The 18,608-nt window shown below is 35.9% G+C and overlaps 1 protein-coding gene across 12 annotated transcripts in view; it reads right to left on the minus strand.

The window, feature by feature from the left end:
- Positions 1–18,608, minus strand: part of FAF1 (Fas associated factor 1) — a 463,179-nt gene that overhangs the window by 317,329 nt on the left and 127,242 nt on the right. For 11 of the 12 annotated variants that reach the window (XR_009049289.1, XM_057710484.1, XM_057710451.1 and 8 more), the window contains exon 3: positions 1,412–1,458. The exons of the other annotated variant lie outside the window; for it this stretch is intronic. Coding sequence is in view for 8 of the 11 variants with exons in the window: in XM_057710421.1 (XP_057566404.1) it covers positions 1,412–1,458 (47 nt within the window). In the remaining 3 variants the exon portion in view is untranslated. The remainder of the gene's footprint in view (positions 1–1,411; positions 1,459–18,608) is intronic. 12 annotated transcript variants of the gene reach the window in all.

Raw genomic sequence — 18,608 nt, forward strand, 5'->3', positions numbered from 1 at the left:
AATTGTAAGATATATCCAATATGTACTCAGAACCTAGCAGCTGAATCCACAAGGGTTTAGCAAGCAAAGATTTTGGCACAAAAAGTGGAATAACATTTACTCAAGAATAAAACTGGAGCCATATTTAGCAGTCTAAAACTTTCAAAACCAAGGAAAAAATATGATCTTGAAGGAAGTTTCTGTAATCATCTGGTTTGCTTTCTAGACAAGGGTTTCAATAGAATTGAATGCTTCTGAACCAAAAAAAACGAAAACAGAAACAAAAAAACTGAACAAACCAACACAAAAATTTGGTACAGACTCTGGAAATCAGCCACATTTACTCTGGATGAAATTCTGACAGCTTTCCAAAAAAAAGGAAAGGGTGGAAAATAGGTCTGTTTATCATTGCTTTCACCTAAAAACCATTAATCACTAAGGGTGGTACAGGTACCAAACAGAATTCTTCTTACTTTCTAAATATACACAGTTTCCTATAAAGTACAGCACATTTTGCAGTTCATGGTGAATTTTTTGATGTTTTTGCAACAGCGCTTTTCTTCCTCTCCAAAACAACCTCATTCCTAGTCTGCTGTTTCTGTTTGCCTCATCTGCACTTAGCAGATCATGCTTCACTGACTTAGAAATCCCAGCCACCAAAATTCAAGCCAAAGTTTGAATTGCAAGGAGAGGGGGGAAAAATCAAATAATTAAACTACCCTTGGAAGGGAGAATGGTTTTACCTCCTATGACTTTATAATGTGCACTTTTAATCCAGAACCAGTCTCTAATTTTAAGAAAAGTTATGAATTTATTTTTAATTTAAGGAATTACTTTGTTACTTAGTTCTCTTGGCATCATCTTCTAATTTTACCTTCTGGCAATGACACAAAACCACGAAGACCATTCCACATGTTAACACTGGATACTTCAGGTAAAACAGCTCAGTGCTCTGGGAAGTTTCATTATTAAGGACTTACTCAAATTGTTGCAAATTAACATAAATTTAATTTAGAAACCAAAGGGAGAAAAAAAAGAGTTAGTAAGGTTGGCGATAAAGCCTGTATAGTTAGATGATAATCACGCTCTGGCGTTACTGAGCCATGTCTCATGTTCTCACTAACAACTTAAAGGATTCAATTCCTTCCATCTTATGAATTAGAAGATGACCTTGAAAAGTTTTCTTAAAAATAAAATAAAATCACCTTTAAAAGTGGTATCACCCAATCTGAAATAACATTATACAGTTAGATGCTGGGGACTTTAGGAAATTAATATAACTAATAAAAATGTCTGAAAGAAAAACTGTATTAATGAACTTATACACCAAAGATCAAATGCTCTATCAAAAAGTGAAACCAAAAAAATTAACAACTGTCTCTTTTTTGCTTTGCTAAATTCTCATCTTACTATTAAGCACCTTATAACATACCTTTGCAGAATGCCATTTTCCTGGGGTATTACACCATTGATAGCTGCCTGCAAACAAAAAACAGAGAAGACACTTAAAGAAACAGAAAAGTGCTCAGGGGTGGAGTGGAGTGTGGTGGAAAACACTGCAAAGGAAAATAAGCATACTTTGAAAATTTAAACAAAATACTCTTTCCTTAGTGATAAAAAATATTCTCTATTAAACGTTTTTCTCCCTTTCCATAATAAAACTGCATTTTAGAGAATTAAAAAAACATGCATTTGGCATCTAATATCCCCAAATCTTGAGTCATAAAAAGCTTAATTCCACAGTCTTCATTCAAGCAAAACATCCACAAAACCAAAGTTTAAGGATGTTAGGACAAGTAAAATCAGTACCTTAAAGTAATCTTTTAACATTATTTCATTCCTCAGATTGAGGAGCAAGATATAAAATCACAAATGAAAAATGCCAATAAGAATTTTAAAATTAGCTCAGTAATTAAATTCATCATTATTCTTAAAGAAAAGAACATTTAGAAGGGAAAAATGTAAGGGGTAAAAGGTCTTTGATAAACACACTGCAATTATATCAGATTACAAAAGGAAAAGGAGCATCATTGGGGAAATCTCCTTATAGAAAACATTCCTGAAATTGGTCTCTAAGCTAACAAGTCACCAATTACTTAGAATATAGCACAAATGTGACATGATATGGACATTTTTGAAGGCTACTAAGCAAACAGGCTGTTACATCCTGGATTGTGGGAACATCATTACAGGGTGATAGAGAAGATTCTCTGGAAGAAAAAAATGACTCTTCCAACTTTGCCTTTGCATCATAACAACTTCTTCCCTCCTCCCCTTTCCCATCCCCATCAAAATGGGCAAGGGAGGGAGATGTTTTATCAGCTGTGTGAAGATATATTGCAAAAAGGAGTTTGTGTATTATGTGAAACATTAACTTAAATACTTGCCAGAGGCAGGTCAAGTTTACAAAGTTATACTGTTGAATGGAAACAACGTAGAATGTAACATACTTGCTACTAATTTTGAAAGATTTAATACTCCACTGGCAAAAATCAAAGAAATGCACAGATTATTATAGACAGTGGATACCATAGAACCCTGACAACTCTGGAGGCTCAGAAATTCTTGGAGTCCAGCAAATATTAAAATCAGTTTTCAAAGCCACAAATTCAACAGAAACATCTCTGCTTGGTGCCAGGTCAATTATCCCTTTTTGTTGACAGCAGTAGTTCCACATACAAATATCTTCTTTGTTAAAAACTAGAAAAAGGTAAGAGAATGTTCTATGATGTTGGAAAAGAAACAAAATACCAGAGTTTGGAAAGATTTTGTTCAAATTTTCACTAGGGAATGCCAAGGTATAACGGAAAGAACACTAAGGATTAAAAAAGTCCAAAGTTTGAATCTAGATTCTCCCGTTTACTACTTTGACGACCTTAGTTTATATTCTATACTCATTGAACCTCCTTGAGCCTCAGTTTCCTCATAGGCATGAATACTATATATTCAGCCAAAATGGCCCTGCCTTTTTGTTCCTTAAAGGCATCAAGTTTTTTTTGTTTTTTTGTTTTGTTTTGTTTTTTATTTCTTAGGGTCTTTTAAGAAACTATGTCTGCTTGGAATGCCCTTTTCCCTATTCTTTGTCTGGCTGAATCTTAATCACCACAATTGATGTTTTTGTTAGATACACTTTTTCCAAAAATTCCTCTGATCAACAACCCCCCACCCCCCATAGGTTTACTCTCACATAGAACCCCGTACATTTTCTTCATAAGCAACTGATAATCACTTATTTGGTGATTATTTGTTTTATGTCTGTCTTTCTCACTAGACTGTAGGCTCCGTGATGGAAGGGATGACACCAATTTTGTTTACCACTTTAACCCCATTGCCTAGCACAATGCCCGCACAAAAAAGGCACTCAATAATTATTTGCTAAATGAATGGTGCTAGAGGAGTATAAAGAAAAGCCGCACAGTGGAGACTTGAGTAAAGCTCACAGAAAGCTTCCTGGATGAAATAATGTCTCAACTAAGACTGAAGGATAAATGAAAGTTTCACAATGGGAGAGGAGGCAATACTATATAGAAGGTACCATGACACACCTCACTTTCAATCCTTTTCCTCTTCTAAGATCTTATATATATTTTATTTTTAAGCTCTTTATTGGAATATAATTGCTTTACACTGTTGTGCCAGTTTTTGCTGTACAACCAAGTGAGTCAGCTGTATTTATACAATACATATACCCTCCCTCCAGCGACTCCCCCCCACCCTCCCCATCCCAGCCCTCTAAGTCATCACCCATCATTGAGTTGATCTCCCTGTGTTACGCAGCAGCTTCCCACTAGCTATCTATTTTACATTTGGTAGTGTATATATGTCAATGCTACTCTCTAACTTTGAATAGTATTTTAAATAATGTATTTGCTTTCGGATAGAATATTAGTCCCTGACCTCAACCTTATATACATAATAAACTCTGTACATAAATAAGTAAAATGTAATCCATAATGAAGGTACAATAAAAGTATGATTTGCTAAAGAAATATAGAGTAGGGAGAGTGTTTTTTGACTGTGAAGATTAAGGAAAGTTTCAGAAAAGGGATGGCATTTGATACGGACACTGAATAATGGGTAGACGTAGAAGCAAAGGAAAATTTCAGATGAATTTGACTTTGAACAATATTAACCTTGAGGTAAGAGCAGGATATCATTTGCTGACTTAACAAATATGTATGACAGTTGACCCTTGAACTACACAGGTTTGAACTGCACAGGTCCACTAATACTCAGTTTGTTGTTTTGGGTTTTGTTTTTTTTTTCCAATAAATACATATGACAGTACTACACAATCCATAGTTAGCTAAATCCACAGATGCAGAACCACTATGAGACTTGAGCTTGAGCAGCTGCTGATTTTGGTATCCCCAGGGACTCCTGGAACCAATCCCTCACAGATACGAAGGAATGATAGTAATTGCGAACTATGTACAAGATATACTAATGGACATAACATAGCACATCTACTAGCATGGAAAAAAATCCACTCAACAATTAATTTTACTATGAGAAGTTGCGGTAATATCCAAAAGGAGACAAAAAAGTAATTTTAAAAAATCAAAGCTAGGTTAAGCGAAACACCTGCTTAAAGGCAAATAAATGAAGCCCTAGAAATACTTTAATTCCCTCTCTCTCTTTATTCTTTGGTGAAGAGAACTGAGACAAAGAATCTTGGCGAATTCATATATGTAAGGAAAAAAGAAGAGAAAGCTAAAAACAAAAACAAAACAATAAAAATGGAAGGGTTAGACAGGAGGGGAAAGACCAAGAATATGTCATAGAGAAGGCAATGAAGGTACTATAAGGAGGGATTAGACAAAATAAAACATGTGAAAATAGTTTAATATAATGAGGCCTAAGAAGAGACTGTTAGACATATTTGAAAACAGTTTTAGTAAAAACTATATTATAAAAAGCTAAGAAATACAAGAGAAATAATAAAGTAAGTATAACTGATTCTTGAAACAATACGAAAAGTATAATGATAGGAACTGCAAGAAGAATGGCTATGATAAGTTTTGGTTTGCCTTTTTTTTTTTTTTTTTAAAGAATAGTGATTTCTTGAGTTCAAAGAGAATACACTGGAAAGGGAAGACTCAAGAAATAAAAGGTAAAATGAAAAGTTTGGTTCAACAAACTTATTTACCAAATGCCTATTCATTGCAGGCACTATGCTAGATTTGGGGGGTTCCTGGTACCTGATTTTGGGCTCAGGAGAGCATATACAGAGGGGATACTTTTAGAAAAGAGATTAGATTTAGAAAAACCTAGATTATAGACTAGAAATGATACAGAGCACATAAGAACCACATATCATTTACTAAACGCTAATAATCCCATTGCTAAATTTGTTTTTGGTTTCTGATTTTTTTGGCTAAGAAGCTATTATATCTCTCATTGTATAAACAGGAAAATAATAATAGGGAATGATTAAATATCTGGCCAAAGAAACAGAGAATAAAGACAATATTTCTATTTCTGGGACTGACTCAAACACACTACAATGGATCTTCATCAGACTGCAACGTATTTCAAAAACAGCAACTTGCCTTGACCCAGTTTATGGTTGTTTGAAAATCCATTTTGGTATATAACTATTATTGCTTTATGCTAATTATGTCCATGGCATTTTTAATTAGTTAATTTACCACAATTAGAATCCAGCGTCTAAGTTCTCTTTAGCAAAACTTGACAACACCCTCTGAAATGTCATTTCTCAGAGTTCACTGGAAGACATGTGAGGCATGTTTAAAGTATAGTGGAAGTCAAGGTCTGAGGTGGCTGGAAGAAATACTCTTATCTTCCAGCCTTAACAGAAGGAGAAAATGATGACACTCATGTGGGCCATAGACCTTCAGGGGGATGGGAAATGGCAAAAATTCCTGTAGATGAAGAAAAATGAGCATTTATAAATTGGTGGATTATAAAACCACAGCATCCAACATAAATAAGTTAATTAATTAATTAATTAATTAAAAAAACTACAACATCTAATACAAATCATCCCCTACACACATAGCAAATCTTGGCTTTGCTGTTTTTATATTTTTGAACAAATGAACGCTAAAGAAAATGCCAATGAGATTTCTTGAGCAGGGAGGGAGATGAGACAAGGATGTATAGACAGTATCCAAAAACTTCAATGATAATTCCTTTTTTAAAAAACATTTATTTATCTGTTTATTTATTTATTTGGCTGTGTCGGGTCTTAGTTGTGGCATGCAGGATTTTCGTTGCAGCACAAGGGATCTTTCAGTGCAGCGTGCGGGCTTCTCTCTAGTTGTGGCATACGGGCTCCAGAACGCGTTGGCTCAGTAGTTGCTGCGTGCAGGCTCTAGAGCACAAAGGCTCAGTAACTGAAGCACGTGGGCTTAGTTGCCCAACAGCATGTGGGATCTTAGTTCCCCGACCAGGGATTGCACCCGAGTACCCTGCACTGGAAGGCGGATTCTTAACCACTGGACCACCAGGGAAGTCCTTTCAATGATAACTTCTGAATAAAGGAGCTGTAGTAACAATAAAGGTAGCTAACATTATATAGTTCTTACTAGGTGCTATGTATTCTCTAGGTGCTTTACTCATATTAAACCATTTAACTCTCATATTACGTCCTCATTTTAGAAATGAGGACACCAAGAAAACACAGTAGAAAATGGTGACAACACTGGGTAAGCAAAAGATGAAAGAAAAAAATGATGAATTTCAAAATTTTAAATGTTTGCTCTTTGAAAGACATCATTAAGAAAATGAAAAGGTAAGCCACAGACTGGGAAAAAGTATTTGCTATGTATAAATGTCCGAGAAGAGATTTATATTCAGAATATAAAAAGAATTCTTATAACTCAATAAGATGACAAATAAGTCAATAAGAAAACGAGCAAAAGATCTGAACAGAAACTTCTTAAGAAAGACATATGAATAGCCAATAAGTATATAAAAAGCTGTTCAAATTAAATAGTCATCAGAGGAATACAAATTAAAACCATGATAAGAGACCACCACATACCTAATAAAATGGCTAAAATTGAAAAATATGATATAAGTTTTGACAATAATGTTGAACAGTAGGAAGTCTCACATTATTGTACAATCCTTTGAAAACTGTTTTGTATATAAGGTAAACACTAACCTAGCAATATTACTCAAGTATTTATCTAAAAGAAATAAAAACATATTCCCCAAAGACATATACTAATATTCAGAGCAGCTTTAATCACAATACCCAATAACTAGAAGCAGCTCAAATGCCCAACAACAGGTAGACATTGTTTTGGGTAAACCACACTGTCTGGGTACAATGGAATACTAGTCAGCAATAAAAAGGAACACACTACAGATACATTCAATTACATGGGTACATCTCAAAAACATTATGCTAAATGAGTGAAGTCAGACACTGTACGATTTTGTGAATATGAAATGCTAGAAAAGACTAGTTTAATCTCTAGTTAAAGAAGGCAGATCAAGGGTTGCTTAGGGTTGGTGGGGAATGTTACAGAAGGGACAATAGGGAAATTTAGGGATAATGACTGTGGTGGTGGTAGTAATGTAGGTACATACATCTGTCAAAACTTATCAAATTGTACACTTAAAATGGGTTCCTTTTATCATCAATAAAGTTAATTTTTAAAAAGAGAACCACAAAGAAATCTGCTTCAAACACACTAAAATGGCTGAAATTAAAAAGACTAACACTACCAAATGACGATGAGGATTAGGAGGACTGGAACTCTCACACATTGCTGATGGGAATGTAAAATGGCAGAACTACTTTGGAAACAGTTTGACAGTTTTATATGAAGTTAAACAAACATTTAACATACAATACCACAATCCACTCTTAGGAATTTACCCAAGAGAAATGAAAACATATGTCCACCAAAGACTAGTATACACATATTCATAGCCGCTTTATTTAAAATACCAAAACACTAGATACAACCAAAATACCCATCAACCAATGAATAAACAAGACTGTGGCATATTCACACAAAGGACTCACTCAATAATAAAAATGAACTTTTGATACATGCAACAATATGGATGAATCTTATAAACATTATGTTGAGCAAATAATGCCAGACACAAAAGATTGCATAGTATATGATTCTATTTATATGAAGTTTTACAACAGACAAAACTACCAAAATGTGGTGATACAAATCAGATCAATGATTGCCTGGAGCAGGGTTGAGGGTTCCTGACGGGAAAAGAAAACAAATTCTCTAACATAATGGATATCCTGAAGGGAGGGGATTGGATACACAATGTATACGTACACAATGTATACATTCATCAAAACTCATAGAGCTATATACAATTAAAATCTGTATATGTATATAAATTAGTCATTGACAAAGTTGACTTAACAAAAGAACATTAAAACTCCAGTTTAATTCAATTTCCTGGAACACTAGAATAATGCAATCTCAGATGCATATATTGTCCCATTAGCTACTATAGTGCCCCATTTGTGGTTTGTACCTGCCCATCAGCACTTCCCTCTTTCCTTTTGATACAGATCATATGCTTCCTTTGGAGAATTACTCCTGCTTCATCCCACTGAAAATGTGTTAATCATGTGACCCAATCTAGACCAATCAGGCTCTCCTGGGAATGTGGATCTTGAATGAGTGACTAACTAGTTGAAGATGTGCCTTGACAACAGTGCTCAGAGGCACTTTTCATGATAAGTTTCTGACAGAGCAACTCTGTTTAATGGTTTCCCTAAGACTTGGTTGTTCAAGCTTTCTTTCAAATGTGTGAGTTTCTCAGAAACCTTCCAATAAACCCTGCTTCCCTGGAGTCAAGGAAGGGAGGGAATACGGGGATATGTGTATAAAAACAGATGATTGAACCTGGTGTACCCCCAAAAAAATTTTTAAAAAATTAAAAAAAAAAAAAAAAAAAAAACCCTGCTTCCCATCCTCCCTCCCAAATTCTACTTTGTATTTAAAGACTGATAAACCAAGATTAGATGAGGTTATGTGACAAACTCAACGTAATACACATTAAGTTACTAACAGACCACCATTTTTCCAGTCTTCAACAATTACATCATAGCATTATCATTAAGTTAATTCTTACAGCAGCCTCCTCAGCTGGTCAATCTCTAAATTAATTAACTGATTGCAAATCAGTGAAACTAAATACTTAATACATTTCAAATATAAGAATTTATAGACAAGTAAAAAAAGAAAACCTCTTAAATTTTAAATTTTATGGAAACAGAAATGACAAATACATTTTCATTATATATAATCATATATATATATATATAAAATCACCAGATAGAACAGTATAGGCAACTCTGCATATTCCACATATTTAGAAAGCCTGTGAACTAGGATAATAATTATGATGATAATATTAGCATTGTTTCCATTTCTTGGTATGTATGTAATACTATGGCATGTCAGATTTCAAGTATTTTCAAAATATCTAAACAACAGGTGTCAGACCCACGAAATACTAGTATTTTAGCATTCACAACTCCGATCTTGCCATCAAGTGAATTCTTTCAACAAAACTCGGGCTTTCTCTTCTCCATAATCAAGGCAGTGTTTTAGACACTGGAGGGAATACAAGGATGGCAAGACACATTTCTCCCAGGTTGAGCAGTTACAGAAACAATTAATTTCAATCCAACATGAGAAATGGGATCACAAAGGAAGGAATGCCTATTGTTGACTAAAAGAGCTCAAGACCCAGACTTGAATCATTTTCTCCAAGAAAATCTAACTGACTCACACCACCTTTTTCTCAATGATTTTTCCATTGTGTTGTACTTACATAGCAATCATTCATCTTATTCATACATTCAAATATTTCATTCATTCATTCACTCATTCATTCCACCATTAATCCATTCAACAAATATTAAATTACTAACCTGGAACTATTCTAAATACGGAGGAAAAAGCAGTTGTGAATAAGACAGAATCATCCTCCTCTCATCTTTCTGCCATAAGCTGGGCCAATGAGAAATTCTGAAAGAGATCATCATCCTACAGCTGTGAATTGTGGAATTTTCACCATTGAAAGTTCCAAGCTTCTAATCATGGCTTGGTCTTTCTGGTGACCAGCCCCTTTCCTGAAGCTATTCACAAGCCCAAGACTCTCCTCAACAGAACAAAAGACACTGCTATCACCCAGGAAGTTCCAAGGGATCTGGGAGCTCTATGTCAGGAACCAGGGTCAAAGATCAAATATTAGAACAAAAAAAATGCTATCATTAGGAAATTACAAGGGTTTTAGAAGTTCTGTGCCAGGAACCAGGACAGACCATTATAAATCTCTATTATTTCACAAACCTCATTGGTATTATGTTAATCAAGTGAGCTATGAGAAAGAGATCTATTTGGGGATGAAAATTTCCCCAGCTACAGATGTGATAAGACAAAGAAACAATAGATTTAAGTGTCCACACTAAAGAAAGACCATGAGATTAGGGTTGAAAGCCTGTAAGGCCTCAAAAAGATGCTTCATACCATTTTCCCCTCTTTCTTTCTGGGCAGAAAGGAAAATCATTTTTCATAAATAATTAATTTTTCATATCTGTAACAAATTATTTTCAACAATCTACTATATTTAAATTCTTTTAATGTACCTTCAAATTCCTATTTTCTAAATACATTAATTGTTATGATAGTCTTCTCTAAATTTTTCTCAAGTACTCCACTATATGACTCCAAAGCTGATGACCCTTTCCTCCATTTATTATAGAGAAATATATAAGATACTCTAATGGCAAAACAATGGAAGTAATTTGAACGTTAAGAGAAAAGCAGGGAAGAAAGGACGATATTTGAACCAAGTATTAAAACAAGGCTCTTCTAGGGAAAAGAAATTTGAGTGAGAGCATTCAGGAAGAGATTTTTTATTTTTTTTAAGTGCAAAGTATAAATCTACTTAGTATATCCTGGAAGCTAAAAGCAGTTCTGTGTGGCTTCAGCAATGGTTTGCATCAGGAAGCTGTGAGAGGCCAGCTGGAAAAGTAAGCAAGAGTTAGATTATGAGAGGCAGGATAAAGGCATTAAAAGTTTTACTTAACCTGAAGATAATGGGGAGGCAACTGCTGCAATTCAAATTTGCCCTTTAGGAAAATCATTTGGGTAGCACTGTGAGATATGAATTGAAAAGGAAAAAAATGCTGAAAATGATGTCCAGCCTTCTGACTTGGGTGACTGCTGCTGATTCAGTCTTCTTGATCATTAAAAAACAGTAAGCAATTCTAATGATTCCATTGCTGAAGTGAAAAATCATGTAGTAGTCCTCAATACCTTTCTTTCTCTCATACTCCACATCCAATCTATAAGGAATTCTTTATTCTATGTCCAAAACGTAGGATCTCACCAACCTTCTCTGCTACCACTCTAGTCTAAATCATCATCTTTCCTCTGGAGAAGTACTCCAATAGTCTCCAAACATCTTTGCCCCACACACTTACTGCCTATTCACACAGCCGCCAGCATGATGCTTATAAATGTCAAACTAAATAAAACCCTTTTCCTACACAAAATACTCTTATGCCGTCCCATGTCATCAGAATCGAAGTCAAAGCCTTTATTCTGACCTTACAAGACTCTATGTATTCTGGCTCCAGCTCTCTCTCTCTCTCTCTCTCAACATCATCTACTAACTCCGCCGAGTTGTTCTGGTTTTCTTAGAATTTTTTGCACAAGTTAAGCATGCTCCCACGTTAAACTCCTTAACTTATTCTTCCCTTTGTCTGGAATGCTATTCCTTTAGACATCCACATATCTCATTCCCTCATTTCAGTCAGCTTTCTACTCAATGGTCACCTCAGAAAGGCCTTCCTTAACCATCCTACTGTCTCCCTGTTTGTTATCTGTCTTCCCTCACCAGAATAGAAGTCCAAAGGACTTTATTTTGTTCATTGATGTGCCCTCATCATGAACAACAGTGCTTGGTACCTAGGTGGTATGAGTTAACATACACTGAATACACAAGTGAATAAATGAATGAATGCCACAGAATATGAGCAAAGGAACCAGCTGGTAAGTTATAGGGAGGTTTGAGGCTTTCAGTTTTAGCCATGTTGATTTTGAAGTACACATGGGACATTTACACAGAGATGTCCAATAGATTGTTAAGAATCTACAACGTGAGAGTTCGAGATATTGAGTTTGGAGTCATGAGTCATTCACTTAAAAAGTATTTGGGGTGGGGTGGGGGGGCTTCCTAGGTGGTGCAGTGGTTGAGAATCCGCCTACCAATGCAGGGGACACGGGTTCGATCCCTGCTCCAGGAAGATCCCACATGCCGAGGAGCAGCTAAGCCTGTGCGCCACAACTGTTAAGCCTGCGCTTTAGAGCCCGTGAGCCACAACTATTGAGCCCATGTGCTGCAACTACTGAAGCCCACGCGCCCAGAGCCCCTGCTCTGCAACAAGAGAAGCCACGGCAATAAGGAGCCGGTGCACCACAACGAAGGGTAGCCCCCACTCACTGCAACTAAAAAGAAAGCCCGCACACAGCAAAAAAGACCCAACACAGCCAATAAAATAAATAAATAAATAAACATATTAAAAAAAAGTATTTGGGGAGAAACAGAACTACCAAGTAAGCCAGCAATCTCACGTCTAGTTATATATCCAAAATAACTGAAATCAGGGTCTCAAAAAGATATCTGTATACCCATGTTCAAAGCAACACTTTTCACAATAACTAAGAGGCAGAAGCAACCAAAATGTCCACCAATGGTAATAGATTTTTTTTTAAGTGGTACATACAAACAATGGAATATTATGCAGCCTTAAAAAGGAAGGAAATACTGTCGCAGGCTACAACATGGATAAATCCTGAGAACACTGTGCTAAGTGAAATAAGCTGGTCAAAAAATAACAAATACTAGGACTTCCCTCGTGGTGCAGTGGTTAAGAATCTGCCTGCCAATGCAGGGGACATATATTTGATCCCTGGTTTGGGAAGAGCCAAAAAAAATTTTAAAATAAAAAAAAAATTAACAAAACACTATATGATTCCACTTACATGAGGTACCTAGAGTAGTCAAATTCATGGAAACTGAAAGTACATAGAATGGTGGTTACCAAGAGCTGGGGAGTGAAATGGGGGCATTATAGTTTAATAGGCACAGAGTTTCAGTTTTGCAAGATGAAAAAGTTCCAGAGATTTGTTTCTCAACAACGTGTTTACATTTAATGCTATTGAACTGTATACTTAAAAGTGGTTAAGATGGTTTATTTTATGTTATGTGTTTTATATCTCAAAATATATTTTTTTAATTTATTTATTTATTGGCTGCATTGGGTCTTCGTTGCTGCACACGGGCTTTCTCTAGTTGCGGCAAGCGGGGGCTACTCTTCATCATGGTACACGGGTTCCTCACTGAGGTGGCTTCTCTTGTTGCGGAGCACAGGCTCTAGGCATGTGGGCTTCAGTAGTTGTGGCACCTGAGCTCAACAGTTGTGGCGCACAGGCTTAGTTGCTCCGCGGCATGTGGGATCTTCCAGGACCAGGGATCGAATCCATGTCCCCTGCATTGGCTGGCAGATTCTTAATCATTGTGTCACCTAGGAAGTCCTTCAATATTGTTTTTTAAAAATATTTGTAAAAGTCTTAGGAGTGGATTAAGTTTATCCAAAATGAGAGGAAGTGTGACCAAAGAAAAGGTCGCATGATGGAACCTTTGGAATGCCAACATTTAAGTAGTTATGTAGAAAAAAATCAGAGAAAATGTTAAACAGAAGTATCAGAGAAGTAGAAGGAGATATATATGGGCATCTGAGCTTCAATACAAACCTCAGTTACAGCTACATATATGCATCAACCAAATCGTTAATACTGAAATGTTGACCTTAGAGAATCCATCAGGTATGATAATTTACTGCCATTAATAAAAAATGATAAAAGGCAGATGGCATGCAAATGCTAATTTTTATATTCATTTTATAACTTTGTTTTTAAGCAAAGAAAAAAACTACAGTAACAATTCATATTCAGTATTTAGTTCTCTATGACCTATGATCTATAATTTAACTAGGTCAATTAAGGGAATTTCTATGTTCTGTAGTCTAAGTCTGCTTTCAAATCCTGGCTCTATCATATATTTATTACCTGTGTGACTTTTGTCATGTTAACTTGACTACTCTAAGATTTAGTTTCCTATCTATAAAGTGGACGTATAACACAACTTATTTCATAAGGCTGTTATAAGTATCAAATGAGATAATACAAGAAAAGTACTCTATAAAGACTTCCTAGGTGGTACAGTGGTTAAGAATCCACCTGCCAATGCAGGGGACACAGGTTCGATTCCTGCTCCAGGAAGATTCCACATGCCCACGGAGCAACTAAACCCGTGTGCCACAACTATTGAGACTGCGCTTTAGAGCCCGTGAGCCACAACTATTGAGCCCGTGTGCCGCAACTACTGAAGCCTAAAGCCCATGCTCTGCAACAAGAGAAGCCACGGCAATGAGGAGCCCACTCACCACAACAAAGAGTAGCCCCTGCTGGCCGCAACTAGACAAAGCCTGTGTGCAGCAACAAAGACCCAACACAGCCAAGAAATAAGTTAATTAATTAATTTTTTTAAAAAGTACTCCACAAATGTTAGCCACCGTAATTATCCATCCCTATTACCTGATGTTTTTGTTTTCATCAGTTTTGTTATGTGCTGTACATCAGTGGTGTATAAATATCTGTCTCATGCTGGGCTAGAAATCCAGATATATAAAGTCCTGCTCCCAATGATCCAAATTCAGGTGGTTTGAAATGAGACCCAAAAATCTTTTTCCCCTCCACAAACTCCTCACGTGATTCTGATGCACAACTAGATCTGGGAACAACTACAGAGAGTTTATAGCACACATTTTAGAGACCTATATAAAGTCTGTTAGTCTGCCATTACATACAGAATCTATTATTTCCCCCTAAGCCCTTTATTATTTCAGAAGTTATTTAATGTCTAAAGGCATAGGTTCTTCATAACCTCACTCATATGTTATTAAATATGCTGAAAGTGAGGGCTCTCAGGCCAGAAAGCCGTGTATCCCAGCCCCATCATTTACTAGCTGCATGATCTTGAGAAAGTCACTAATTTCTCTCTGCCCCAGTTCTCTCATCAGTAAAATGGGGGGTGATAACAGTACTTGTGCATTGGGTTTTTATGAAATTTGTTAACACATATAAAGTGCTTAAATGGTGTTGGATACATAGTGAAATACCCAGTAAAGGTGAGCTACTTTTATTGTAACTGTTGTCATACTCAGATCAACCCTTGGTTGAAATCACAAATAGTTTTTAATCACAAAATTTTGAAGCCAAGGAAAGGACACTAATTAAAAACAGAAAATTTTCCACTCATAACACTTACCAATTGCAGACAACTTATTTATAGAGATGTTTCCTCTCTCTTCACTACTTAATGTTCTACCATCATCAACATACTCTAACAGTTAAAGATAAGATGATCAGACCAAAGCAGAAGTGAGTAGTTTAACATCCCTACAATTAACTCTAAACTCAAATTTCTTTTCATTAACCTTACTGTTTATTTTTGCAGTACAAAAGAATTCCAATTGGCAATCCTATAACATGTTCTAAAAGCCAAATATTTGGTTTTAATAAGTTCTAATTTGATTTTTTTCAGCGAAAGAAAACAGAGAGCAAAACAATTTAAAAAATGTAATCATTCCAAAATTTGTTTTTAGTCTAGTGCAAAAAAAGTTCACTGAATCTTTCCAAGCAGATATCACTATCAAAATAGCCCAACATGCAGAATCAAGACCAATTTGGTGCAAACCAAATTAAAGATAAAGGAAATACGAGGCAAATCCTAAGACTAATAATGGTACCTGAAAGACTCATCCTTGTCAAATAAATATCTACAAATGAAAAAACAAATAGCAAACTGGGAGAACCACATAGCTAAGATCAAAATGAATTGACAACCAAGATCTCATTTACTAAAATCAAAATGCAAGAAAGATAGTTTCTGGTACAGTCACTTACTTCCCTTCCCTGGATTCTTTACTCTTCCTTAGGCAACTGGACAGTACTTAGACTTTGGTCAGCATCACATAAAGGCCTACTCAACCTCTGTCTCTCCTGCCTATTATAAAATAATTGTCTTCTGCTCTATGCAACGGCTGTGGGAAAAGGAAGGGAGAAATTCACTAATCTGCCCTTTCTAGATTCAACTGGCAAGCTAAAACCCAAAAAAGACAGAAATGTCTTGAAGGTTAGCAGTTAGAAGGCTTTATGGAGGTAGACATCCTGCAGTATTCAAGGGAAGACTTTTAGTTGGTTGAGCAAAGCCAACAAATCAGATATGCTTTATATAATAAGGAGCAACATAAGGAAAACACTCTTCCTGGTTACTAGCAGTCCTGAGTACAGCTATCTCCATTTTGATACTGATGTTCATCAATTTAATCCAGGAAAGTAGACTGCAATTACTCTGTGCAAAGAATTGTGCTAGATATTATAGATAAAAACAGGCAAGACAGCCCAAACCTTGGGAAACCAGGAGGAGAAATAAGAATATAGCATTAAGAAGAACATAGAAAATGTCACTATCTTAATAAATGGCAACGCCATTCTTCCGATTGGTCCAGCCAAAAACCTCAGGGTTACCCTTGACTCCCTATTTCTCTCACTATTCCCTTCCTCCCTACTCATTAACAAATTCTTGATTGCTGAAATGTTAAAACACATTCAGATTCTGATCACATTTCACTGCCACTACTCTGCTCCAAGTCTCCATCTTCTCTCTCCTCCATTATTATAATAGTCTCCTAACTGATTTCCTGGCTTTGCCCTTGCTCACCTTCACTGTATTCTTAGTTACAGTGAAGTTATTAGATCATGCCAATGCTCTACTCAAAATCTTCCATTGATATTTTCTCTAGTATAAAAGGACAATGTCCTTAAGATTCCTTATTCCTCCCTCACTCCCATAATCGCGCTAACTTCTCTTCCTCCTTTCCTGAGCCATACTTGGCTCCTTGATGTTCCTGGAAAAATATCAGGCCTGATTTCTCACTTAAGGATTTCTGTGGTCACTATTCCCTCTGACTGAAATGTTCTTGCCCCCAGATACATGGCTCACTTGCTAACTCCCTTCTCCTCCAGGTCTTTATTCAACTGTCACCTGTCCACTTTTTCTACAAAACTGCAGATGACCACCCAACATACTTTATATCCTTCTTCCCTGTTTCATTTTTTCCTTAGAATTATCACTTTCTGATACACTATATAATGTTACTTATCTATATCATTTACTGTCTATCTCCCGTTATGAAAATCTAAGCTCCATCATGGCAGGGAGTCTTACCTGTTTTGGTTAACTGTTATTTTGCTAGCACTGAGAAGAGAACTTTGCATATAGTAAATGCTCAATAAATAGTTTCCAGTGAATTTCTGAGTGAAAGTGTTAAGTGAATAATCTGCATTCTTAGATGTCTTCTGGGACATTAAGAGGAATGAAGAGGAAAGGGAGCATCTAACGTGCAAGGCATTATGCAAAGTAATTATACATTACTACTTATCTCATTTAATCCTCACTCCATCAAGCAAGCATGGGAACAGATGAGGAAAATGACATTTGAAAAATTAAAGAGATTCATTCAAAATCACATACAGTAGTATTCAAACTCAGACTTCTCTGAATCCAAAAAATCCTGCTTTTCTCATCATAAAGCAAGTTGGGGTCTATTTCTTGAAAACGACATAGAGGAGAGGATGTACTCTGAGTATCAGAGCAACAAAATACATATCTCTATAATATTCTAGCAATACTAATATTTACTATAATTCCTTGGGTCACTAAGTCTATTTTAGGAACTGGGAAATCAATCCACCTCTCATCTGTGTCTATGTGGAGGAAGGGAAGGTGATGGCTGGAGGGCGATCTACTACCACCAGTATAATTATTCCTAGAAATCTCTGAATTTCTGAGGCTACAGAACACCTTCTAGTCTAGTGCTACCCAACATAACTTTCTGCAATGATGGAAATATCCTGTATCAGCACTGTATGATATTGTAGCCACTAGCCTCCTATGGCTACTGATCACTTGAAGTATGGCCAGTATGAACAAGGAACTGAATTATAATTTAATAATTAACATAATTATTAAATTATTCATTTAAACTTAAATACCTACATGCAGTTAGTAGCTTCTGTATTGAACAGCACTGTTCTAGACTCTCCACTGCACTTCAACCACCTCTCCTTCACTTTACTCACTAGCTCTCTTGTAATACTTTGGTTAATTTTAAATGATGATACTGAACATAGGGCAAAATTCTTTTCCCAAAACTATCCCAAAGAAAAGAGGAAACTGCCCTATAGTTGAGTCTTATTTTATTTTTGAAGAACAAAAATAACTGTTTAGAAAAGACATAGAGCCTAAAACAACTTCAGACAACAGTAGTTTTGAACACTGAAAACAGGTTACGAAATGGAATCAGTTAAAAAGGATGGCAAAGAAATTCAACAGATTTCATATTTATTCAGCAGAAGGGAGGGGGCATTAGCTCACAATTAAAACTTTAGATGTCATTATAAATAAGCCCATTAAAAGATTACTTTCAGGGTTTCATTACAAAGCTTGTGAATAGTAAATGAGTTCTTGTG

The sequence above is a fragment of the Hippopotamus amphibius genome, chromosome 1 (assembly GCF_030028045.1).
Source record: "Hippopotamus amphibius kiboko isolate mHipAmp2 chromosome 1, mHipAmp2.hap2, whole genome shotgun sequence".
In the NCBI taxonomy this organism is placed as follows: domain Eukaryota; kingdom Metazoa; phylum Chordata; class Mammalia; order Artiodactyla; family Hippopotamidae; genus Hippopotamus; species Hippopotamus amphibius.